At 37.0% G+C, this 27,574-nt stretch overlaps 1 protein-coding gene across 2 annotated transcripts in view; it reads right to left on the reverse strand.

The window, feature by feature from the left end:
* sbf2 (SET binding factor 2) overlaps window positions 1–27,574 on the reverse strand; it is a 141,608-nt gene that overhangs the window by 64,212 nt on the left and 49,822 nt on the right. For both annotated transcript variants that reach the window (XM_088934914.1, XM_088934913.1), the window contains exons 3-6: window positions 20,857–20,994; window positions 12,728–12,856; window positions 10,662–10,772; window positions 8,178–8,283 (exon numbers count right to left, since the gene is read on the reverse strand). In XM_088934914.1, the coding sequence (XP_088791040.1) occupies window positions 8,178–8,283; window positions 10,662–10,772; window positions 12,728–12,856; window positions 20,857–20,994 (484 nt within the window). The remainder of the gene's footprint in view (window positions 1–8,177; window positions 8,284–10,661; window positions 10,773–12,727; window positions 12,857–20,856; window positions 20,995–27,574) is intronic.

Raw genomic sequence — 27,574 nt, forward strand, 5'->3', positions numbered from 1 at the left:
TTTTCAGTAATGACTTCACTGACCTTTTAGTGTACAGCATTCTAAGGATGTGATATGAGTCTCATTGTGCCCTCAAAAGATTATCTCCAAACTTCCCTTTTTCATAAAAAAGTAATGAAACAATCAATTGTCTAACAATAGGCTAGACACTTGAATGTCTTTATAAAATATCAACTGACATGCCTGCATTGCTGCCCAAACATTTTAGAGGATGATCATGCCCATAAAGCAAACAATGCTCTTTAAAGAAGCGGAGTTCTGACACGTTTCTAGAACATTATGCTCAAGCTGTGGCAATCTGAAACACAGTGACTCAAGAAAAATCAATTGTGCCTGTAATTTTCAAAATGTTAGCATCCATGTTATTTACATGCATACAAAGGAGGTAAGGGAAAAGCACATCCTGATGCAATCCTAAAATTTGATACATACTGTATGCAGCATTTAAAGGCAATTAGTTCATGCAGCAACTATGCAGAACATAAGCAAAAAAACAACTGAAATTTGATTTCCAGTGAAAGACTAATAAAAATAGAGGCAAACCCACCAAATATTACAACACAATCCTTATGTGTATGAATAAGCATCAATGTAACATGCTAACACACTTACTGTACACTGTATTTATCTTCACTGTTTAAAACAAGTAGAATTCCTTAATATTAGTTTCCAAAGTAATCTTTGTTCCTTTGTTTTGCAGCTGTGGGGAGATCTGACAACTTAAACGCTATAAGAGAAAACTGGTTCTGCCTAGATGCAGTGACAACCTCAAATTGCTTTTGCTTTGGCTGTCTGAAGACTCTCACAATAAAGCATGCATATAGTACCTTTCAGTCTTATTCAAGGCCAGAGGTAATGAATGCATCACCCAAGATAGGGAGAGCATGAAACATTTGAACTGGGCACTGCAATTTCTTAACCTTAGAGGAAAAAGGAAGGTTGGAATTCATTTCCCTCAGATACCTTTTGTGTGTGATTCCTATCACAGGGACGCAGAAAGGTCTGCAGAGTAACATATGGACCATTTCACGGTGAGTCTTCAAGGTACTTTACAATCACGCTCAAGGGAGAGGAAAGTAAAATGTATAGTAAAATAGTTCAACCCACAAAGTTTCAGATTTTCACTTAGATAAGCTTTTGAGCTTTTGGCCATTTCCTGTCACATTTTGGTTATTCCCTCTAAGGGTTAGGATAGCTAATGGATAAGAATGTACACTATGATTATGATACTCCATTAGTTGTTTCAGACTAAAATGCAATTTGCTTGAAATACTCTCTGCTAAGCCTTTTGTATCCATAGACTTGTGTCTGTTTTAAATGGAGAAACATTCTAAAAACATTAAACATTTTTGATCGGGTTCATTTATTAAATAGCGGACAGTTGACCGTTGACATGCTATAAAATATCCACCTTATTTCTTAACAATAAAAATTGGGGGCTGGGATAGACAGAGCCAAATATTTGAGGTACATTCTCCAAAAAACAGATGGACAATATCTGCATCAATAAGTTACTTGTGCAAAATGAGTTGAAAGGCATTCTCGCATCTGTCTCCTTTCTTCAGGAACAGTTTTCACTCTCTTGTCCAATTCGTGCTACTCTACATAATCTGATTTCCAGCTGGTATATTTGTCCATCTGAACCCTGACACGTTTTATTATGAAGAGATAACAAAGACAGTATGTATCAGAGCAACAAGCACAGAAGACAGCAGGTTCCCAAAACACCTGGATTCTGTGTCTGCATGGCCTGGCAAAAATGCCCACAAAAAAGACATGGAGGAGTTGCAGTGCCAACACACTGTAAAACCTCAGACCTCTATATGATTAAGACACAAAAAAAAACACTTCAGGATTTTTTTTAAATGATTTTGCTTGGCTGATTGTGCCAATGTTCAATGCCTGAAGGCAGCTTCATCAAATGCTTCAGAGAATTGGCTCCTACCTTCCAGAGTGCATTCATCAGTGTTGGTAGGCATGCATACACAGATCCCATGAATCTGGTCGGAAGAAGATCAGGGGTGTTGCCCTGCAATCTGGGCTCAATTTCAACCTAAATGTCTTGCTTAGGTCAACTGGAAAAGCAATTCCTCACTTCTCCACCCAATGTACTGTGTAATGGGGCTACAGGTGCCAACTTTGGTCCTATCCTATTTGTAAAGCCCTCTGTGGATGAAAAGCACTATTCAAATCAAAGGAACTATTATTAAAGTGCACCTACAATAGGTGTATTCACATTTAAATTCAGGGTTTGTTTCCTCTTATGGTTTTCTTATTTTCTGCACATCGTGCCTTTCAGTGAAACACTGCTGCTCCGTGCTTGGGATGACAGAGTGAAAATAATTTATGCCATTTAGTGCCTGCACAACAAAATTCAGAACTGTATCATTAAAGGGTCATCCTAGATATGACAAGGGTAGAAAAATAAATATCGCCAGCAAAAACAAGAGAAACGGGACAGATTTTCAGCATGACCGCACCGAAAGCCACACTAACGCAAGTGTCAGGGAAAATAAATATAGTTGCGCTTCATAAAAAGTGGAAAAAAAACATAATCTCAGTTTCTATGCCAGCTTTGAACACTTTCCAACAGCAACAGTTTGACTTCAAATGGCATTGTGTTTGAAAACTTTCTAGGAAAACATAAACTCACGCAGACTGAAGAGTTTGCATTTGTTATTTAACCCGGAAAGGAAGGTCTGAAAGACATTACTCTATTAAACGACTCATTTTTTAAGAATTTACAAAAAAAATAAACAGACACAAATATCCAGAGTATTTCAGAAAAAATTTAAAGAATTTTACTTTGTAAATTGTTGTTATTTTACAGTGCAACTTCCAATGAAAAGCCAACAGAGGAAAAAAAAAGATGTTTACTCAGAAAAAGAATATTGTACATCTACAATTTCGGTAAGGTACAAAGTAAGAGTATTTCCTGAATATACAGTAAATGAGCAATTGAGATTCTGCTTTACAACTGACTCAAGAAGCTGAAAAGAGACAGTCTGTTGTGCTTAACATACAACAATCTTGATGGAACAGATTTACATTACAACTAATTCTATCTACACTTATATACAGTATGTAACTATTTGTGCACTCAATATTTACATGAAGTGATACAGCTTATTATAAAGAACAAAAATGATAGTAAATGTGAGTAAATATTTTATGAGACCTTCTTTTCTTAAAAATTCAAACTGATATATTTATGATCACAATATTTTAACACTTGCTTTATGTCATCTGATTGTAAAGGAACTAGAATGTCCACGATAAGCAATTGTTCCTCTGATACCTCATAAAGTAGAGGATAACAAATCATGGACTAAGGATTTACTTCTGATGGAGAGAGGCTTCTTTTCCAGATTGTCTGTTATTTTGTATCAACACGTCTATTCCAGAAAATCACATCACCCATGCAATGTACTGTACAATGTATAATGATACGTAAGAGAAATAAAGCTGAAAGATCTAACAGGTTTCTCCTACAATTTTAAACATGTATATCAACCAAAATCACAGAGACTGTGAAGAAAAATGCACATCAAGCAACCGTGATAAGTTTTGGGTATGAAATGTGACACAATGGCCAAATGAAAACATTATGAAGTTAATATAAGTTCACCTCCCTCGGTGCTAACACAGTCCTGGCAATGATGATGCAGAGATCCGATGAGCCTCTGTGAAGATGTTCTGCTACTACTCTTGTGGAGCTGCAGCCAGCTGGCTAGCTGTGGTTGGCTTGAGCTACACACTGTATCTGCCAGCGTAATGTTCACCATGACTTCTCCACAAACATATTTCCTTCTGTCAGGTGTGGCACAGGCAAAATGGAATTTATCAGCAGTAGAGCATTCCACTCTCTCGTTATGTACAGTATGTGCTCAAAGAGCTAGTGATATAAAACATACATTGCTGGGCTTTCATTGTGTATTAGTAGATAATATTTATTCAAAGGTAGCAAAATACATATTTTAAACAATCTAGGGGCCTATTTGGAAAACTGTCTTTGCTTTTCATCAAAAACTCCTGTTTTCTGGGTCTTTGACCAAAGCAGTTTTCCATGCAGTTCAACAGTTTCAGTTAAATAAAAGAAGCCAGTACTTTGGTACATAAAAGCAACTCCAGCACTATAGATTTCTGTGATTAAACATAACCCAAAAATTGTTTCTGGGCTATATCATACAGCATTGGAACAAGTAATAGGTTTATTTCATGCTGAAAAGAGAAAAAAGAAAACACAATGTTTTGGCCGTGAAGCCTTCTTTAGGTGTGAGAAAGACAGGGCTGTAAGCAAAGGTAATGTAGCAAAGGAGAACAAAAGCATTCTTTAAGAGACATTCTGTACTATAAAATTAATCTTTAACTTCCTTTGTGACCTCACACAGAAAAAAACAAAGTGCAGCATCATTTCTACAAAGCTTTTTTGTCTTAGTAGGTCACTGTTTGCAGTATTTGATGACTTGAAAGTAATATAAAAAGCCTGGGATTTTGTTTTGTTTTTTTAAAGTGTTTACTTTTTACATAAAGACAGTTGACCCATGAAACTAACTAGCCTTCGGGCTACATAATACTTCCTCATGGGCTAAAGAAGTAGAAGTTTTAAATTCTACCGAGGAATGAAAATTATGCTGGCTCTAGAGATGAAAAATTCAAGCGTTTGGCAAAGTTTTTATTCAAAGTGACTTACAGATGAAAAATGGTCATAGACAGCTGCTGCTGTAGAGCCTATTACAACACGACCAGAATTTTAAAGTTCCTCTGAACTACATGTACACTACATAGCACAACCAGGTGCAGCAGCTAGCTTGTAAGAGACAAATCAGTTAGGGTTCAGCCAGCCGAAGAAGGAACAAACCCTTGTCCTTAGACAGCCGGCCATCCAGTGTCTCGTCTTTAACGCTCTGCTTCCAGCTTTTCCTGCGTGAGTTCATTTTGAAAACCACAGATCAGATCCTGTGCTGACCGTATACTGTTATCACAAAACAACCACAGGATTGAAAAGTTAAAGACATATGAATCTAAGTTTGTTTTGTGACATGTATGCAAAGTACCCCAAACTGGAGAATTTTGTTTTCACTTGCACATGTTGCACAGAGCACATTTCCTAAACTGAGACAAAAATAGAAAAGAAAAAAGCGACATTAATAAACTGCAGCTACACCCATGGGGGGTTTTGTAATTGTTTAGTTATGCTCGGTGAAGTAGGTATCTTAAAACTTGGCGTACTTTACAGAACAGAACTTTAACCAGAGCCATGACAAAAAGCTTTAAAAAATATGTTGACGATTCTTTTAAGAACAAAGAGAAGATGGCAGATTGTAAATAACTGTATAAAAACTATGACACTTATATTAGCTCATTTTGGAATTTAACCTAGGAACTATTTTCTACTCTCTTTGTCTTTGTCTCTGGTGTCCCTGTGGTATTGAACGCACACATTGTTGAGATACCAAATTCATGAAGTCTATACTTAACAGCCTTTAACCAATAGCACACTGTTAACTATCACCTCTCGTAGTGTCTCGAAGTTGTGTAATAATGAAAAAACACTTTAGGTCCATGAAAAAGTAACCTTTTCACAGAGATTCTGTAATTCACCTCAGATAACCTGAACAAAGTAATCCTCCTTTTTCACGAAGAAAAACAGTCAGGTTGTCACCCACATTTAATAGTAAACCTCAGGTCAGGTTTTAGTGGCAGTCTACAGTAATTCAGTTTAACAGTGGATTTCATGCTCATATAATCCTCTTTAGGTGATTATTATCTCTATCACCTCTCATCTCTCATCTCTATCAAAGTAAACACATATTTTTCTCCTACAAAGACATATATTGGCTTAAAATGAAACTTTAAAGGTGGGTTGCACCAGATTAAAAATTAATTTTTAAAAGTTGTACTTCAGGAAACATTTCAGGACCATTCAATACGGAACAATCTCCACATTTAAACATCTTTCTGGAATCCAAAGACAAATCAACAAAACATGCACTGGCTTCCATTCTTATCTAGTTGCCATGGTGGCTCAAATAAGCTTTGTGTATCAGGGGCAGTTAACCAAAGAAATGACATAATCAAATGTGCGGGAACTCAGTGTTATTTCTTTGTCATTTGAATGTTCTTAATATATATAAACACAGAAATAAACACAAAAGGAGCAATCTGTCAAATTACTCAGTTTTGCCTGCAGCCACAGAATCAACAGCCTCCGCCTGTTCTTCTTAATTTCAGCAATTTCAGATAAACATCATTATTCATCTTTGTCTTGTCTTTTTAACATGCTCCTATACAACTGTAATAGTCATTCATTACAGATACACCCAAAAATTCACATACCCATTGTTGGCATTAGTTTTTTCATCCCTTAAGATAACTATGATCGGAAATATGGACTACACAACTCGAGCAGAACAGAAAGAATGCAATTTATCATTATTACTAGCTTCTACGATCTTAGCTCTGCCACAAAAAAAGTTCTTGGTTCTGAACAAAATGTTTAGTTTTTCAGGATGTGCTGACTCGAAAGGTTTTAAAAACAATCCTGTTCTAGTAAGCAGAAAAAGAGCATTTTTTACACAAAGCACTTTATTGAAAAGGCACAGAAGAAAATGTGTAATATGGAGATTTGCATAAACGATAATAATCATGAGATTCATAATAATTCATCTTAAAGCTTCAAAATGTGCATGTGTCTTCTATGTATTCCATCAGATGTGACGCAAGGTACTCTGACATATCTAGTTTTCCCCCAACTCTCGAACATGCACAGCTCAGGTTTGAAAGAGGACTACACATAACATGTACTGTATGTCAATTAACGTCTTTAAATACCACAATCATTCACAATTTACCCCCACTTGAGGAGTTCTGAAGTATTTACCAGTATGTTGCAATAACACTCATAGTAGGTGAGCTGAATGCATAGCATTAGATAGCATTTAAATTCAACTGTCATTCACTGCCTTATTACACTCCGAAATAAATCTTGTGACCACAGCAGTTTGCCAAGGTTTAGAAAACAACTTATGACCAGACACAAATCAGTAATTCATTTGCTACATATCTGAACTGAGGTCAACCAAGATGACTTCTACATGATCCCAGTAAACATTGGCTATATTAATGATGCACACACTTATATTCTTTGAAATAGCCAGTATTTTTCCACTGCTTGTAAAAATAACAAGAAACAAAAATGTGCAAACCATTATTGATTGCCCATTGGCAGAGTTCAATCTTGAAACTGTGTTGACAATAAAAAAATACTCTAATAGCTGACTATTTCTTCATATTACACCAACAAGGCATAAAGTGAAAGAGAAAAGATCTGGATGACTACTTTTATCACGACACAAATGAGCATAGTACTACCTGAATGTTGCCAGATGTACAGCACCAAGGGGTACAGCATTACAGTTGTTTCTTAAATATCTAAACTTGTTATGTCAGATTTGTCAGACTTATCACGCCACATAGACATGCATTTTTATAGGATAATGTGATAGAAACATGTTACGTCCTTACATTTTGAATGATTTTGACTCCACTGGGCTTCACAGACTTAATAAAACACACCTGGTGCAAGATTTTACTGGTTTTTGGATTTAAAAATTTGGTTGTAACATCATTTCAGAATATTATGCAAGATGTCTTCAGGTATGGATGCTGGTCCACTTAAATGTATTTATTTGTTCTTGCTCATCTTTACACTTTACAAATGTCTACTTCTATTAAAATCGATTTACAACACAGCAAAGAAATTAATTCCTCTCTGGCTTTTGTTTTTGTACTGTCTCATAAATCCTGACGATCTCTGGAAACGTTCACGGTACTGGACTGTGCAGCAGTTAAAAACATATTATCTCATAATATTGATATATAATTTCTAGCAATGGAAGAAACTCTACTAAAAATTAATGATCCACGTTGTGCAATTTAAAAACAATGCATGCTGGGATGGACAGAAATAAAACCAGAACTTAGAACGGACAAAGAAAAATATGTACAGCATATATCTAAAGTAATGCATGTAACATGCATCTGTTCTTCAACTTAAAAGTGTGCCATGTTCACTGGTGTTCAGGTAATGGAAGGAAACCGCTTCTCTGTTCCACAAAGCCATCCCCACTCTGAACAAATATAAAATTAAAATTGTATCTAAAATGTACACCTACCAAGTTGCTGAAACAGCAGGGCCACACTTTTGCATGTAACAGGAAGATTATCATTCAGTGGAGTCTGTATGAGCTGTCGGTCCCCTGCTCCAAGAGAAAACAACTTCTGGAAAGATACAAAAACCAACATGTAAGTCTTTGATACAGACTTTAAAAAAAATGGAAGGTGTTACATAGGGAGACACAAAATCACAGGAACTGTATTTGTTCATTATGGCTTTCCTAAAATTTTAGGAATATTTTCACCATCTTTTACCTATAAAAAGGCATAAAAAGATCACCTGTTGAGCTCCAATACATATAATTTCCCAAATCTTTTCCTTTGCACTGCAGACACAAAAAGGAATATATTCCGTGTTGCTGTCTTTTAGCCTGATCTCACAAGCTACGCTGGGCTAGGCCTGCTCAGTCATAAGGTGGGACGCTTCCAACGAAAAACTTGTTGCTTTTGCAAATGGTGTTGGAGGAGCAGTAGAACGTGCTCTGTCCTCTGGATCGCAATATCCAAACCAATATCCCTGTATAGCGTCAGGGCGACACTGTGTCACAGGAAGTGCCATCCTTTATATAAAACATCCAGACTACTTATTCATTAAACGTTCCACGGCATGTTTTAAAGGAGAGAGAGCCCTGGATAAATTGTACAATCTGGCCTTCCTAATGTTCCCCCTTAATTCAATGGGTGAAGCGATTTCTCACTTTTCCACCGGTGTGGTGGAGCTGCTTTTGGTACCAATGGCTGAGTGTCACCCAGGTGAGTGCAGCACAGTGGATGATGTAGTTCCCCTTCTACATGTAACGAGCTATGGCATAAATCTAAGAGTTTAAGTAGATTTCCTTCAGCTAGCTGGTCCAGAGAAATAACAAAAAGGTGAACAAAAAGTTTTATACAGAACGTAGAATTTAAGCCAAGAGCACTCATGTTGAAACTAGACAATGCACTAGTTTAACTTCACTTGGAATACTGTGTTACGTTTTCGTCACCACTCCACAAGAAAGATGTTACGTTGTAGAGGCACTGCAAAGGACAGCAACCAGACTCATTTCTGGTCTAAACCGCCGATCTCTGACAGACTGAGGTCTGTCAATTTTTCTTCTAAGGAAAAGAGGAGAACATGTGAGGACATGTGTTCTTTTCTGTTCCTGAGAACGGAGTTCTCAGTTGTTTTCTTGTTCTTAATTCTTGTTCTCTGTATTTCTCATTCAACTCAAGAGATCTTCTGAGGTATTTCAATAGAATACGATACAAAAAAACTACAAACCTTATTTTAACAGAAATAAGGACACAGTCCAAATATGTCAAGAAAAAAAGTAAAGTACATACATTGAATTAGTTTGACCTTTACACGTAACCAGGAAAAGAGCAAATGAATGCATGCTAACTTCCAGTTGAATGTTTAAAAAAGGATGTAGGTGACAGGGACCATGGTCTCTCCTCAAGATTTCCAATCCAGAAGGGACAGGTTCTGAGTTTAAAATCATTTCACACTTTTTTTCATGGGGTTTACACGTACAGACAAAACATGTGTGTCTATGTGGGTATATGTATCAAGGTAGATTTTGGATTGGGAACCAGATGAAAAGGTTTCTCTATTTTGCACTACAGTTCATTAAACTCTATGAGCTTGCAATTCCTTCTCTACTGAATAATGACAAAGCTATGCATGTAATTTATAATTAATTTTCAGTTTAGGAACTGCAAAATGCATTGAATGGTCAACAACACACAAGTTGTGATATAAAGAGAATTTTCTGAAGGTCTCGTTAAAAAAGGCTGTTGTTTCATTAACAGAATTTTAAAAATTCCAGGAACGTATTCTGGTTTGCTTCAATATGCTGCTCAGTACAGCAGAGTTCTGTTCAAACTATAGTATTTTATTTCCATCTAAAACACTCTACTCCAAGATTAACTTAAAGCTGAATCCTGAGATATGATCATAACCATTATATAACTGTAATTGATTAAAAAAATCCAAAGTATTCTTCATTTTATTAGTCTTAGGTTATTTTTGATAGGTTTCCTAAGACAAGTTTTACCTACTGAGGAACATCAAATGTTTGGGTTTAAGCAATGGTTAATTCTACAAATTGTTATGGTACATCTTTAAAAACTAAATGTCAAGAAGCATCTTAAGCAGCACAAAACAAAAGAAAAAAGCATTATTTCTAAATTGGGACACATGACAAGCACTTTTCCTTTTCAGTTCACTTAAACTCAGGAAATGCGTACAGACGTTGAAAATTACACTACAAGTGGAAGGATGTCTTTCCACTGATTTATTACTACAGGTTTTTTTTTAAAGAAGTGTCAAATTTACCCAAGGGACCTCAGTCTAGAATGGAATTCTATCTGTCTCTAAAAATCAGTCCACAGGGACGAGGCATAGCTCAACTCCAATCCCCACACAGACACCAAATATTTAAGGAATGGCTTACTTTCCCCGCAAATTAAATTATCTAGGAAAATAAACTCTGTTTCTTCACCTGAGAACCACCAGCCACTGGCACGAGGCATGTAAAGAGGTTTGCTGCTAGACCCTCCAGAGGAAAATTGAGGCTGTCGATGTACACAGTGTAGATCAAGCCAAGGCATCCCTGTGGGACATAAAAAAAACACACATGGTTCAGTTTTGGGACCTACTTCCATAATTACAGCACTCTGAAAAATGAGCTTTTAAAAGGCATACCAGGGAGGAAATCATATATATATATATCATTTTATTCCTATGAATAAGGGTAATTATAACCAATTAAAAAACTTCAGACATGGCATTAACAATTTCAAAAGTCACACACACTTATATATACATAAAAGTTTCTATGCCTTTACCCCCCTCCAATTGAAAAATAAATGGTATTTTACAGTTAATTTGAAAACAAATAACGGGACATTTTATGGGGTTTGTAATGTTAGAAAGCAAAACTGAAAAAGGTTTTGAATAACAGAAACCAATTGTACTACGTGATTTTTGTCTCCTAAAAATAAGGTCTGGAAGCACTGAGGCACTGCATAAAGGCTATAAAATCCGTACGACTGATAGTCATCAAAAATCATTGAATTAATTAGTAGTTAGTAGTTGCTTCAACTGCTTCAGTTTTAGTTTTAACATTTCCATTCCTGTACCAAAATGCCAACTGGTAGACACACACTCATGATTTCATCTGCATAATTTGAAGAAAACTATTTTCTCAAATGCCAGACCAAGTCATTTTATCATGCTGGGAATAGTGCCACTACTAAATGAACTGAGGCTTTAGGAGGTAAAAGGACTGCTGAAGTCAGTGGATGAGCTGGGCTTCAAGAAGGATTTCCTGGCTCTACATTGTTAGGTCTTAACATTGGGCTTCCCAGTTCCATAATCCTGTGTTATCCAATCCGCAGACAGTGGGTTTTGCTCGGTTTGAGGACAGGAATTTTATAAACCAGATGACAGACACAGTATATAGTGATTCCCCCTGTAGCCAAATTAGCATAGTTTCCCAAGTTAATAACACTAAATATAGTGCTCTCCCTCAATAGCATCTTGAAGAACTTAAGAAGATGTCAAACAATGCATCTATTTTCTGCATTGCGGTTATTATAAGCAAGCACAAGGACAAGCTGTGGGCTCTGTACAGAATTCTCCATGCTGCTTGACATTTAAGGAATTCTGTTTTTTGTTCCAGGAATAAATGAAGGAATGATAGGTGTTTGTAAAGCTATTTTGTCTTAGGGGGTACATGAGGTCACAGCAGCCCCAAACACACACAAAAAGCAAAAATGTTTTCACTAGTAGCCGTATCTTAACTGCACTAACCCCGTCCCAGCAGGTGAGCTCTTACTTTTCCACACAGAAACCACTTCTAAAACTAACATGCCAAGGATTTGCCGGATGACTTGGTCCTGTTGTGGCGGCTCCCCTCTTAATGGGGACGTAAACTTTGGCTGTGTGTTTACTGAAGGTCAAAAGGCGTCTCCCTCTTCAACGGTCTCAGCTTTCACGGCGCATTATGCCGGCTCTCAGTGTCTGTGCGGAGTGCAGTCGCAGGTCGTTAATCCGTTATCTGAGCCAGGTAACTGGAAAACTGACAGCCATTCCCGACACATTCTTGTGCTGTTTTATTCCATGCTCCCAAGCTTTTTTGGATTCCTCATTAAATAGCACATTTTTTTGGTTTTGTAATTGTTTCAGAATTCAATTCCGTGGTCCTAGCATTATAATTTTTTTGACAAGAGCTCTACTATATACCAAAAATTTATGTTTAGTTTAACATCTGCATGTCATTTGTTTCTTAGTTTTAATTTGCTGCACATATGAAATCAAGCCATGGTGATGAACAACACAATGGAAAACAGTGACTTCTGACTTTTATTAATGAAAGTGCCCTTTGTCACAAATACAAATCAATGTTTAGACCACTTTTATGCAGAGCTCTAGAAGAACCTTCTGGTAGAAAGAACCCTGTCCACAGCTACTAACAACAAAGGTGAATCTCTGGGAGCCTTGATTTCTCACAGAATTCGACTGCAAAAAGTTTTTAAAAGTGTAACACAAAATCACTCTGATTACCCTGAATATTTCTGGGAAGTCGAGTCTGGAGACTAGGATAAGACTTTTAGGTGCAAACACTTGGGCAGGCTGGATAAGGCCATTCTCCACCTCATCCTCATCGCCATCTGCCTCTTCATGCTTTGATCCCTACAAAACAAGGACATACATACAGCAACAGCAATCATAATATTATAGGTTATTTTTGTCTGCTACATGTTTTCTTGTATTCTTAACCACTGGACAACCTAGTCACCAAAAATAAACATCTTCTTCAAAAACAAAATGTAAAATGTAAAACTGTATAGAGTACAGACAATTTTGTGAGCATTTAAAGTCGAAGCAGATGCACTTCTTGTAAAAACCAACAACTACTGAGCGGACAATTTTTAAGAATTTAGAGTCTGGATGTCGGTCTCCAAAAAAAACATGGGACTTTTATGAAAAAGATGAGTCCAAAGCCTTCAGCAACACACAGCAGGGAGGAAATCTTTTGAATTTGTCATGCTAGCCTGATGCACAGAAGAGCAATATTAGCTCACGGATAGCATAAGCATTACTAAGAGGTAATAATTTGCCAAGCAGAGTTTTAATTACTGGAGGAGTACCAGAAATGAATACCACATCCCACAAACAGCATCCGCATGACTCCACAATTTCTCATTGACAGTGATTGCAAAACACCTTACTCAGCACCTTCAGGAATTCAGAGAAGAGACCAGGAGGAACCCCTTAAGCCCTGTGCTTGTAACGAAAATCACATGCACGCATTGTTGAAGTGAGACTCCAGCTACCATAAAACCTTTCCAAATGAACAAAAACACTGGATTACCATGGAAAGGCTCACATAAGGAAATCTTCTCAAAGCACATATTTGAGGACGGAAGTTAGGAAACACAATGTTCTGCCTCATCCTGAATTATTGCTCCTTTAAACTCATGAACTCTAAAGACTTTTCAGCGATGATCTGCAGCCTTATATACTCAAGTCACACTAGTTCTGGACATTTACTTCAGACATTTATTGTGCCAACCCTAATTTTTTCTTTTTTGGCATCTGGGTCACATTTTTTATTTCTGGTATTAGGTACAGTACACATTATAGGCATGACACTGGAATTTTATAGAATCAAAGGGGTAATTATCACCTTCACAAATATTTTCACAAAAAAGTAACCAAATATAATTAAATCTTAAAAATGAAGCATTTCATTTAGCCAGTATAATCATTTGAACTATACTGTATCTAGAGGCACACAACTCTATGATGGATTAGACACACAAATAATTCTACTGACAAAGACTTTGTATTTAATGAGACACCAAACAGCCTTGACTCCAAACATTCACTACCACGAGTAGGCTTAATGAGAATATAATTACTTATCAATAAAATAAACAACGAAAGAAGACATTTTAAATTAACCTTGTCACTGTGTTATTAAATGGGTCTATTACTGTCAGAAGAAGGCAATAATGTCCATTAAGTAAAGTTTTGCTGTTCATAAGAGCAACATGAATGGAATAATTTCCCACAGGAAATAAGGAACAGAAGAAATAAATTACTGTGACATTAAGGGTAATCTTTAAGGTTCAAAGTCATCAGCACAGATTTATCCTTTCTTGGTCCTGTTAAAACAATCTGCAATATATTACTTGTCCAATGTTTATTCTGAGATGTGCAAATGAGGGGGAAAGGGAGTTTTTCTTTCTTCCTTTAAATAAAAAATGGGTGTTTTGAAATTCAGATATTTTGCTCCAGGTTAGGCAAAACAAGTAGTCATTTCACGGGGTAATAGGAGAAATATAAGGACCACCACAGTCACCATATCAGTGACTGGCCAAATTTATTTACAATAAGTGGTCGGTCTCCTCTATAGAAGCTAAATTCAATTTGTCTCTCATGGTTAACAAGAGAACAAAGCACACTGCCATCTCCTGGCAGGAGACAAGAAAACATGGGAAAACATCATCAAAAAATCCTGATTAATATTTATTCTAAAAGGGCTGAACACTACAGAACTGCACACCTGACAACAGCTGATAACCTGCTGAAGCTGGAAATTGTTTTCTTTTGCAAAGTGTGTGCTAGAACACCACCGACTGACAACACGTTTACCTTACTGCTAACTCCTACTCTTCTATTGAATTTCTTCAGCCCAAGTGTAAGTTCTGTGTAAGATCTGTACTATACTTTACACTATATTGTATACAGAATATGAAAAAGTATTTTAATTTCCCACTAACATTCAGCTCTTACTCTGATTCACCTGTGGCAAAGAAAAGTCTAGCGAACACACAAATTCAAAGCATGATACTGTACAGTATGTCCAGCCACAAGGTTACTAACAACAGTCAAATTAATGGACCACACTATGTTAGTACAGATGTCAGAAATGATATCTACAAAGATCTTTATTTTTAGGTCACTCTCCTTTACAAAGATGCTGATGTGTTTTCCAGCAATTATTTCATTACTGTTTATCTTCATCTTAGGACATCTGAGTGCAACTCATGTGCCAACATAGATTTCAGTATAACATGCATTAGTACAACATGTACAGTATATGTCTATACAACATATAGAAAATAACGTATCATAATACTGTACAGTACTGTTTCTCACTTGCAAAAGTGCAAATTTGCTATCCTTATAACCTTTTTTATTGTAAGATGCTACTTTTAAAGTCGCTACTGTATATAACATAACGCTAACTATTATTTAGAATTATTACTACGTCCACACCTTTGATAAGGTCTCTTAAAATTTGAACCGTCAGTTATTTTCTTCTTTACTCTGCAAGCAGAATGAACCAGAAGGATGCTGACTGCACACAGCTTCCTCATCAAAAAATCACCATTGAGCCTCCCGCCATTTTCTATAATGCACACAGCTTCTAAATTCAGAGATCATAATTAATTAATTGCTTACACTTATATAGCGCTTTTCTGGACACTCCACTCAAAGCGTTTTACAGGTAATGTGGACTCCCCTCCACCACCACCAGGTAATAGTGAATGAAGAACTCATACAACTCGGAATGACAATGCTGCAAGCTCAGAAGTGCCAACTACAGTACAGTACATCTCTGGGGCTGATGTTACATAGCAATTACCCCCCAAAATCCCAGGCTGATTCAAGGCCACCAGACCTTTTGATTAAGTTATGCACCACTGTTTTCTGAATACTTGTTGAATTCAAGTATGCTAATATGTTTCCATGACTGAGACCAGGGATTTGTGGACTACTGGGCTCATGTTTTGCTCTCAGCAAGCCCATTCATAAGCTTGCTCAGACAAATAAGCATTTTTTCCAGGCACTGTGATTCAGAAGATTGTGCATAATGTATGCTACACATACCTTGAGAGTTATGAGATTTGACAGCATGCTTCTATATTGTTGCAGGAAAATCAGAGCAACATCTGTGGGAAAACAAACCAAACTTTTTTGTCACTGGTTGAAGGTTTTGCTGAACGCAGCATGGGGAAAAAAAAGAACTGGGAGCTGGCCAACCTACCACTTTGAAAAGCTGAAGAAAAACATGTCATTGACTGTGACTTCCAAAAGAACGGCAGTCCATTAAAATAATTTGGTGCAGATAACTAAAAGTATTTTAACAATCTATAATTGTGCCATTCTGGAATGCAGAACTTAAAGACTTTTTTGCAGGAAAAACAGAAGAAAAAATGGTCTGTAGTCAAACTTACAGAATTAACCATCAATCGTGTGTTGCTTATTTACTATTCATCAGTGTTTTTATTTCCCTGGAAGTGACCTTTGGCATTTGCCTGGTTTAATTCATCCCCTCAGAGAGGACCCTAATTATGGTTATTTTTGGTTAAGTTCAAACCAAGTTTAAGTTCAGAAATTTAAGAGTTCGCTAAGTGTGATGGATTTTCTTATTTAATTTTTTTACATTACATCTAAAACATAAGCATTCCTCATTTACTAAAAGAACTGGCTTCTTGGTTCACTGTTTCAGCAAGTGTTAAAATGACATCTTAAATGTAATCTCATTTGCAATAAAGACACCTCCATCAAATCTTCTTAAGTCTTTTTAATGGTCACAGTTCATTTCTGTTTGGGAGTCATCACCCTTATTAACTATATACAGTAAAACATATATTTTTAAAAGTCACCAACTAAACTGACTGCCAGGTAGAACTGTTTTAATGCAATCAAAAGGAATGTTTGGTTTCATGTTTCAAATGTACAGTACAGCAGACACCCCACATGCAAAATACCCTTTTTAACTATATAGTATTTAAATTCATACTGTATATACTGCAGAAAAACTCTTTCAGCTAAAGATAAAGGTATTCAATACATGGTAAAAGAATATCATTTAGAAATAACTACATATACAGGAGAAATATAATGAAATATTAACAAAACTTTCTCCATCATCTTATCAAGGTCACATGAACCACAGCAAGAATAAATTATTGTTGTTCCGGCACCATGATTTATTTTAAGAAGGTAGCTGCATCAGCATGCGTAGGTTGCAAAGGAACAGGTAAAGGTTTATTCCATGCGGAAAAGAGGAGAAAATAACTACGTTTTGGCTGTGAAGCCTTCTTCAGGTGTGCATGACGCAGCTACCTACTTAAAATAAACAATGGTGCCAGTATAACAATAATTTATTCTTCTTGTGGTTCATGTGTGATAGCATTTTTTGGCAGAAAAGCATCCTAGAAAACTACTCTCTCTACAAACTAAAGTTACACTGCCTTTCGGGTTTAAAAACAGAATGCTTATAGCTGTGCCTGTGCTGAACTAGCAGATTCTTCAGTCTGTACTCTATTCCAAGACAGGCTCATGCCTCTGTTATCACAAAGCAAGAGATTAGAGCTTGTATTAGAAGTGGACAATCCGTAGTGTGTGATTTTACACAATTACCCAATAATGCAATAGAGCTTTAGGGACTTCTGTCTGAAAAAAGCAGTTTACCATGTATATCATAGAATGATTCATGGAATTAATTGGCCTATTGAAATGTTTGCTTCACTAAAATCGATGAAGAAATTAAGCACAATGGGCTCTTGAGGAACACATTCCCATCTCTTTCCATGCAAGCAACCCATCACGGACACATGTCTCTCTCCTACTGAGCAAGTGCAGTTCCTTCTGGTGCATGCTTTCATTCTCCTCTGTACCTGAACCACAGATCACTGCTGCACAGTGCAGGTCTCACAATGCAGGTGAATAGGCCAGTGACCTTTAGAAGCACCTTGTATTTTATAAGAGGTGAGAAAAGCTGACCAAAAGATATGCAAACTGAAGACGAAGGAGACCATACACTGTAATTCATTTGTAAAAGATTCTGGGGTGTTTTTTCATTCAAATGTGGCGCCTTCCACAATTCTGGAAATTCTTCTTCACAAACGCTATCTTGCACTGCTGGCCGGGTTTCTAGTTCTCTCTCAATCTACAGCTTCATAAGAACAATGAGAAGCTTCAACTTGCCCAAGCAAATAATGAGCTCAATAAGGTAGTTAATGGCTCAGGTGGAAAGAAAACCAGAAACCTTCTGGCCCTCTGGGAGAAGCTGTGTAGCTCTCTGCTACAGTAATCTAGAGTTCATGGTGTGAACAAAAGAAAGCAAAGTATCACAGGCTGCCCACCGTTTGGAAGCATTAATGGGCATCATATATGATGGATCATCACAAATAACGAAAATAAAAAATTATAATGTTGATAATCCAGATTTACTGGCACTTGTGGGCTCTAGACAAGACTCGGCCTAAATAACTGGTGATGGTTAGGGTTTTCATATTTCATCAGCAATGTTTTGATTTCATTGGCGTAAGGCAGTCGTAGAAGACAGAATATAACATATAAAAATACAAGAAAAGAAAACAATCACTGTGGCCAGTGATAACCCTGCCTTTTGATCCCTTGTTAGCTCATGCTGGCAGCACACTAATGCTACTGACGGGGAGTCTTCCAGCTGTTTGTTATCACAGCACATGACAGAGGTGCTGGAGACTGGGTGAGCTGTAGCCTGACCTTCAAAGCAATTAAAAGTCTTCCAGTGTAAAACACACTGCATTTTTATCTGTTTTGCTTGCTTTTTCCTCAAGCAAGATCTTTTTGCTTGCTTTTTCCTCCAAGGATATTCATGCCTTAAATTAGAAAAGAAATAAAAAAGCAACTGTTGTTGACAGAGGAGGCTGAACAAAATGAAGAGATTTATAAGCAGTGAAAGGCAAGGTAAACTAATTAAAATTGTAGATTATTTAAGTAAAACTAGCACGCATCTGACACCAGCGCTGGGGGAAAAAAAAAGGCAGTTCACAAGAGGGAAATCTGCACTGTTGTCAACATGCTGCTGTAATAGACCAGCAATTTTAATCAATACCAAGTCACATTACAAAAATGACAACTGATGAATTACATGATACAAAAAAAGCAGGTTAACTGAAGTGAAGCAAACACTTCATTATCCAAATAATTCTGAGTAGCATCTTCCGCGTCAAAAACCTCACTAAGCTGAAATTAAGCTGCTGGTCTGAAGTGCCCTTCAGAGTCTACACTGTTGCTTTAGCAGTTGCACGTATTTCAGGTGAATAAAAACAACTAAGCAAAAATATTAAAACTCAACCGTAAAATGAAAACTGAGATGTGAGATTGAAATATGACATTATATGCTTAGAATGGCTCGCAGACATATCTAAATGAAGACATTATTTATGACTGATTTGGGGATGGCAGGCCACATACTGTAAATGTAATTCATTATGAGCAAGCATGTATAGCGAATTCCATGTTAATGACCAGACAAGAACGGATATGGATGGATACAGAATTTTCCTCTAATGACATCTCTATTGTTATCTTTGGACTACAGAAAAACAACAGGAAGTATAGAGATAAACAATACAGTCATGGAATGCCTTTTAAACTAAACCAAAGTCATCTGAAAAATGTGTGTCCCTTTAGGGTGATAGATAATATTCAGCTACAGTCAACATTTAACCACTATTAAATAACAAACAGCATGACAATAAATCCAGTAACTAAACATAAAACCTGCAAATCTAAACAGAACGTTAGCCTTATCCTTATGCTGTGTTTCACTGAGTCAAGGGAGAGAATTGTACAGTAGATATAACAAGGTAACAATCCAAAGCAGGGCTGCAGTAGTATGATGGTTCACTGTGATTCATAGTTCTGGACAAAGTGTAAAACAATCATAACCACTCAGCTAAAATTAAAATTTTGTTTTCTTCTCTCCACAACTGAACTTAGATAAGAGTCCATCCTTTTAGTTTACTCAACTCACACTGCCAGACCATATTTGGAGTTTCAGAGGCTACTACTTACAATCTCCTTACTGTTGCGATTCATATATCAAATGTGGAGAAACACGTCTGATAATTAGTTTTAAACCAAATCATAAAAGCACCTTTATGAAATAATTATGCAAAACTAAATGCGTAAGAACTGCAACTTCCAATATTTGCCATGCCAACCCGCAGCGCTGATGTCATAAATGCAAACACTCATTCCTTGATTAATAACATGCCAAGTATTTGAGGCACAGTCTGGAATTTCCGTTTGTCTGTAGCTTCTTTGATCTGCTATTCTGGGCAGTTATTGAGCTCAAAAGAGCCATCTTTCCACATTTCCTTTTCCCACTTTGAGATCCTTGCCTCTTGCTGGATCAATAACTGACCAAAAGCAAAGATAAGGGGCCTCTGTGTTTTAGGGTATAGAGTAAAAATTGTATCCTCATTATGCATTTGCAAACAATACTTTTATTGTATTTTTATTTAGGACAACAAGGCGTGTTCGTCCAGGAGAAAAAGAAAATTCAAAGATCTGCGTTTTTACTGTACCAAAGATGGGCAGAAATTTACAAAGTGTCTTTCATCACACCTCTACCCCCAATTTTAGCATTTGTCATTACATTCAAGACATGCAACACACAGACCCCTTTGAGCTCTAAAACTTGTTTTGGTAGAATTAGGGAACTATCTCGATGTCTGACAGGATATAAAGAGCTTTCAGTATGCAACTTGTAGACCAGGAGTTCGTGCATCTGGTATACCCATATATTTGTTTATACACAGAAGAGATCCAGAGGCTCCAACAAGGCTACAGAGGTGATCGATGACTAAAACTGGGTGAACAATGGCTTACAGTACCTGAAGATTGATCTCTGCCTCGAAGAAGGTCAGGCACGCACAGTAGTGTCTGTCCGAATCAATGTCGGTAAGAACCACCATGAAGAAAGTGGGCGGTCTCCTCTCCCGGGACAGCTTCCATCCGCCTGGCTGGCAAAACTGAAACCGAACAGAGACACGACACACACCCATGAAAAGGCATAACCAGCACCAAAGGCTACCTATGTTCCTGTATGCGACTATAATTAAACATATACTGTATACGATAAAGATTTAAAGCCCATGACTTGAACTCATGAGGGCAATGTATTAGCAAAGAAATGTGATTTTTTGCTACTACGTCTGGTATGGGGACAGCGCCCACTAATCCATGTACTGTAATGCTGCACAAAACCAAACTATACCAGCACAGTGAGGAATGTTGAACTTTCTGGATAATGGATACAAAAGTCAACTGCATTTCCTAAAAAAAAAATCACGAGGACAAAAATAGGTGTAGGTTTATGAAGAGGAAGGGGAAAGCATCAGAAAATAATTGGCCAATTAACGTAAATCAAATTCGTTTTAGGTATAATAATTTATAACTGTGTAGAGCAAATGAGTTTGTTTATGCCAGAACTGGTTTGATGAACAGGTTGTACTGTACCATTAGAACTGTATATCAGTGGTCCTTCATCCTTTAAATTTATTGCAAAAAAAATAAAGCAAATGCTTAGGGAAACCAAAACACATTGCTTTCCTATGTTTTTAAGTCTGTTTATATGTATTTTGCACATCAAAGATCTTTTACACTTCATACTCTTTCACTTAATGTATTTAACTTGGGATACACACACACACTGTATTCCATCTTTTCAAAGAGAAATACAGCTGCCTTCTTCTGCTGCTAACACAGTTGCTGAATGATCTGGCAATTTCTCCCCACTTTTCTACCAAATTAAATTTCAGGAGGTTGATAAAACCAGTGCAATATCATCAAACACAAAATCTAAGAACATATCGTTCCGATGCCAGTATATTGATTGAAAAGGGTTTGAAATTCATCATAAAAAATCACATTAAAAGCTAATGTTTCAAGAGGCCTGCCACAAAAATTTCCAAAAGATATGGAAGAACATCCAGATTCTTGTCAACTGTGATAAAATGGCTTTTAAGAAAACCTCTCTTATGAGTATTCATATTCACTAAACACTGAGTACTGATTATTACAAAACATTTGGCTTGACAGATTCCTTAAATGGTTTTACTGTACTGTATGCAACTACAGTAAGTCAAATTTAGGGCAAAATGCTTTAATCAAAATGATCATCTGCAGGACAATAGCTAAACGTGGACCAGTTTTTTTAAAAAAGGATGTGTTAAATTAAAACAATTTCCTTATTTCAATTGAGAAATGGAAGTTACTACATTTATACCTGATAACATTTCAGATTAGATAGTATTCAACAAAAGAAGCAATGGAAGGCATCTTCTTGTAAGCAAAAACACTAAGACGTCTTGCATGTACAGTGAAGAAAAATGGCCAGAAAACTCAGTGAAATATTTTCAAATTCTTATGCTGGGTAAATTAATTTTTGGGAAAATAAAATGTGCTGAAGCATTCACATTCGCCAGATAGGGCAACATTAGGGCAGTCTTCTCCTCCCGCATCACACACCAGAGCAAGGTTTCAAACGCAGGAGACATCTACAGTTACTGATGTAGTTACAACACGCAAATGAGAAATGTTTGTCTTGTAGTACATCTGCAGAAATGGAAGCGCACCAAGTCCCCGAGGTGTGTAGCGTATGCTTGGAAATCACAGTCAGGATGGAATGCTGTCTTCAGACAGTGGAAAAGAGCAAGGCAAGAGTTGTGCAAGATTCCCTCTGGGATAAGGAAAGGATGCCAGCATCCTCAATCAGACACAATACAAGACAGGAAATCTGGAAACCTGCAATCCAGGCAAAGCTTTCAGGACTTGGACTAAACAAAAAAAAAACCCAAGGACAAATACGGAAAATCCCATGCAAATACAAAAGTATTCCAAATATGAAATAAATCATTAAAAAAAAATCTTCTGATTGTGAAAACCTAGGAATGCAAGGAAGGAAAGAGAACAAAAATTAGATTCATGCATCTATGTATTCTTCTTCTGTTTTTATTTATAGTAAATCAGCTTCTTTTTCTTCCTACATAATGTCGTTGTTGACTGTTGGGCGAAGGAAAAGGGATTTGTATCTTTTCTTGGACTGGGCTCAAAACAAAGAGGTAGCAATGGCAAATCTGGGACAGATCCACCCCTTAAACAAAAACGCAGGGAAAACCGAGACAAAAAAAAGATTTAATTGTGACTGATTTATTTTGACTCGAGAGCCAACAGTCCGCGCAGAGGAGAGCTCACACAGCTCTGCAGTGCTGGTGGATAGTCGGTACTCTGCTCACTTCCATCAAGAGGGAAAGCTGAAAACGCGGGAAGCATAGAGCCTACGCGTTCACATGCATATCCATTAAACAAAACAGTAATACTGTTTAAAGATTTTTATTTCTGTAAATATTGTTTTAAACTTGGCAGCCAACTACACGCTGCGAAAAGTCAGTTCGGGAAAAATAAAAATATTATATACAGCTGGCCTGACATTAGTTTGACTCATTTGACCTATTTATCGCTTGTTCTCCCATATTCCGCAGAAATCTGGAACATTAAATTGACAGCTCATCGCCCCATTGCATTTTGGAAGTGATGTTAAAGGAGCAGACGCTTTCTGAGAGTCTTCCAGCACTGTAGTCCATTTTCAATAATATACTTTTTTATGCTTTGGGATATGAAAATAAATTTTAATTCAACAAGAAGATTGATGCTTATCAAGGCACAACTAAACCATGGCACATTTGCTGACACTGAATCGTATATCATTCAGGCTTAGTAACTCCATATTGAATTGTAAGAGTGTTTCCACTACATATGTTAAAATAAGACACTGTGATTACTAAGCCTTTCATATTTACTACACTACAGTTTTTTTTTATTTTGTAGAAGACAAAAAAATGTTTTGGAAGGTTATATCGTGGCAAGTTTTTGACTCATATTTTATTTAGTGCTTTAGTCACATAAATACACGACTTGCACTGACTTAGTTACTGGCTTAGTTACTCTATAACGATGAATTGTAAGAGTGTTTCTACTAAATATGTTGCACTGCTAATAATCCCATACTTACAGTACCTCAGGCTAGGTATATGACAGGCCTAGACCCATGAGTGTAGAACACAACTCAAGAGTGGAAGAGCACTTTTCCAATTCAGCCACTCAGGATTAAATTTTTATTATGTTCTGATCAGCTAATAAGGGAAGATAATGTGATGCTAAATACAAGATTATGCAATCACAAAGCAAGGTTTCTTTATTATACAAAATAAAATACCCTGCCTGGGTTTCATTCCAGACCTAGACCTACACTCCACCTATCCTTCCTTAAAAGTATCCTATCTGTCTTCTTAAGGTATTCTAGCATAGCATTACATATGGGACAAGCAATAGGAGTATGTCTTCAGTTTTTCACCCACATCAAAGCAGTGGTACCACCCTCTGCCCTGAGTATTGCAGCTTTGAGAAACTGAGCACGTTCTGGGATGGGAAACACCTTGGAAATCATGTTGCTGCTGTTAGTGGTGTAGACAGACCATCGGGCAAGAAAATTTCCAAACTAACATATGACCACTGGACTTTGTGTAGGAAGTGTCATTCTTCAAATGAGACATTAAAGTCAGATTCTGTCATCATAATCATTTAAAATCTTAGGCACTGTTTCTCAGAGCAGGGAGGCTAATTCGAGTGTCCTGGCTAAATTCCAGTATACACAGCCTATCAAAAAAGCCCCCGTTGATACAACTGGTGAAAGAATTTCTCACTCCTCCATTAGGGATGCTGACATAAATAATTGATAATTTTCTTTTTGTTTTTAATTACTTGATCATTATTCATAAGTAAACCACCACATTGAAAGAAAAAGAGAACAATGAACTATTGACACAGTAGCACACCCAATCTACATACAGTACCTCTTTTTAATGTAGAAATGTGTAAAAAAATTCCTAGTTATCACACTGTAGGTTACACAAAAAGACAAGCATTACTCTTTTCAGTAATTTTCAATTTATATTTTAGTAATGTTTTACATCACCTTGGAACAAATAATATAGGCTGCAATATTATTGAGTAATTAAACAAAGTGAATAAAACTGTGACATTAAGAGATGTGCAAACTCTGAGGGATTTAATAGATAAGATGCACCATACGGTATGTTACTACAGCAAAACAGAAACTGCAGCAACCGGTCAGCTGCCGAAAAAAACATGCATTGCTACAATTTGGTAATCTGTGAAAATGCAACTACAGAAATTCATTTTCATCCTGTTGTGGCAGCTAGTAAACTTTCAGGCTAACAAAGTCTAAGACCATTCTTCTCAATCCCTTGAAAAGCAAACTATATGTAGTAAATTCCCAGTGAAAGAAGAGATCAAGGATATGAAATGTTAAAACAACAATGTAATGCTGGCACTGAAAACAGAATCATGGAGTACATTCAATTATTCATTTCTTAGAAACTCATACGTGCTGAACACTGAAAGGCTGCAAGACACACAAAGGGGTCACTTAGTCAACTGTTTTTCGGAAACAAGTGCTTTCATACAGGAACTGGCCATGACAAAGTCAGTGAGTGAGTCTCTATTGGGACCGATCAAAAGCTGAGAGGGCTTTTTGAGAAGAGATCAGAACACTCCAGGTACCGTAACTGCAGAAAGTGTTTAACAGCTGTTGCAAATTACTAAAAAAACTTAATTATTTTAAAAATAATTAAGGCCTCAACCATCATTCTATTGTCCTATTCCTGGTGTATCTTTTTTCTCCTATGATTTCCTTCTCTCTCTCTCTCTCTAATGTGAGGTTTAGATAAATCCTTTACTTCCTTAACTGTTACCTGACCTGGCCTGTTTTGTGTGAGGGGCCTTAAAGGTTTCTGCTCAGCTGTGCACACACGCAGCTTAGACAGAACACAGCGTGACTCCCTGTTCCATGTGATACGATACCATAGGGCAATACAGACCCAGATACAGAGAAGAAAGACCTGAAAAGAAAATCGAATCCGAAGAACCAGTGAAGGGTTCAGAGACCTGGGAACGGGCTGTTCCAAAGCTAAGAGAGCCGTGGCTGTCAGGGCCTCAGGAAGCACCTCTACATCTACAGTATGTGGGAGTGCATCAGTGATCTTGGCCTGAGAGCGCACAGAAGCTGCAAGCTTCAGAGACACCTGACTGCTGTCTCACTCCTACAGAAGCTGCACAGCTAGATTGCCAGTGAAAGCAGCACAATCAGCATCAAGAACAGACAGCTTCAGGCACGACCACTTTTGCTGATGGGTCTAACTCTTTTACAAGGCTGGATGGAAATTGAGATAAGATTGAGATACATTTAGATTACAGCTAGTTGTACTCATTTGCACAAATTATTGTTACGAAATAAGTGTGGTTAAGCTACATGTTGCTGGTGCAAATACTGTGACAGCATGGTCAGATGATTTTTCTTGTCTGGAAAACCACCTTTTCCCTTTTGATTGTTCCTTTCTGAGCTTGTTTGCTGATGTCTGGAAAATGAAACAAATAAGTTTGAAATAAACTGACTGCTGTACACCACAAAACCTTCATAAAGAGTAATACAAAATAAGACATAATTCTTTCTCTAACCTACTTTGTTTGCCATTTACTTTACATGAATAACAGAGATTCATTAACATTTAATACTGTCCAATGCCAGTCTTAAGTTCAATAACACTAAACTCCTGACTTGTAGAGAGCTACTGTATTTTCAGGTGCACTGCTCTTGTAGCTACAATTAAAATGGGACAAGACTTTAGAGAAAAAATGGGTACTATTTATCTGTCTATATAGTCACCAATTTCAGGCTTTCCTAAACATTCCTCAAAGAGTCCACTAAAATCTACAACCCTTTTGAAGCAAGAAGACCATGAGTTTAAGGAATCATGTCACAATGCCACCTTAATTCCACCAAAATCTCTTCAATATTTGGTCCTAGTGAGCTGGGAAAAGTCTGCATCTTAATACCTCTGAAGCAATGACTGCGGTGGTAGGACTTTGTTTCAGAAAGCATCTAGGAAGGCTATTCACTATAGCAGACGTTTGAATACAGAACTCAACAAGCTTAGATGGACATAAGATATGACAGATACATTCCACAGTACCTAATTACAATCATAAATGCTTTTCTTTGTTTTTCATTCCACAGATGAGAATAACATACTTAGTTTAACAAGCACCGGTCATGACTGGAATTGTATTTTACAGCGTATAAAAAACGAACTGGAAAAAATGGGAAGAATGCATTGAAATTTAAAATACAACATCACGGGCAATTTTTGTTTCATTAGAGATAATTTCTGTGCACAAACAACATAACAAAGGGAAGTGCTTCTGACAGTGATTATGGGACTCACTGGTTTACCTTACATGACAGCAAGAAGGACAGTTCCACAGATGTATTACAAACTTCTCTCAGGGGTACAAAGAAGAAATATGGAGTCCACAAATTTAAAATGTGGTGAAGTATGGAAAGTAGAGCTCAAGAGCCAGCTCTACCTTTTTAAAGCAACAACGAGATGCTGTAAAATACTAAGGACTCCTTAGTCAGCTTCCCACATTCCCTATAACTGTTTTACACTTCCACATTATCCATTAGAAAGA

This window comes from Atractosteus spatula, chromosome 16 (genome assembly GCF_055471065.1).
Source record: "Atractosteus spatula isolate fAtrSpa1 chromosome 16, fAtrSpa1.hap1, whole genome shotgun sequence".
Lineage (NCBI taxonomy): Eukaryota > Metazoa > Chordata > Actinopteri > Semionotiformes > Lepisosteidae > Atractosteus > Atractosteus spatula.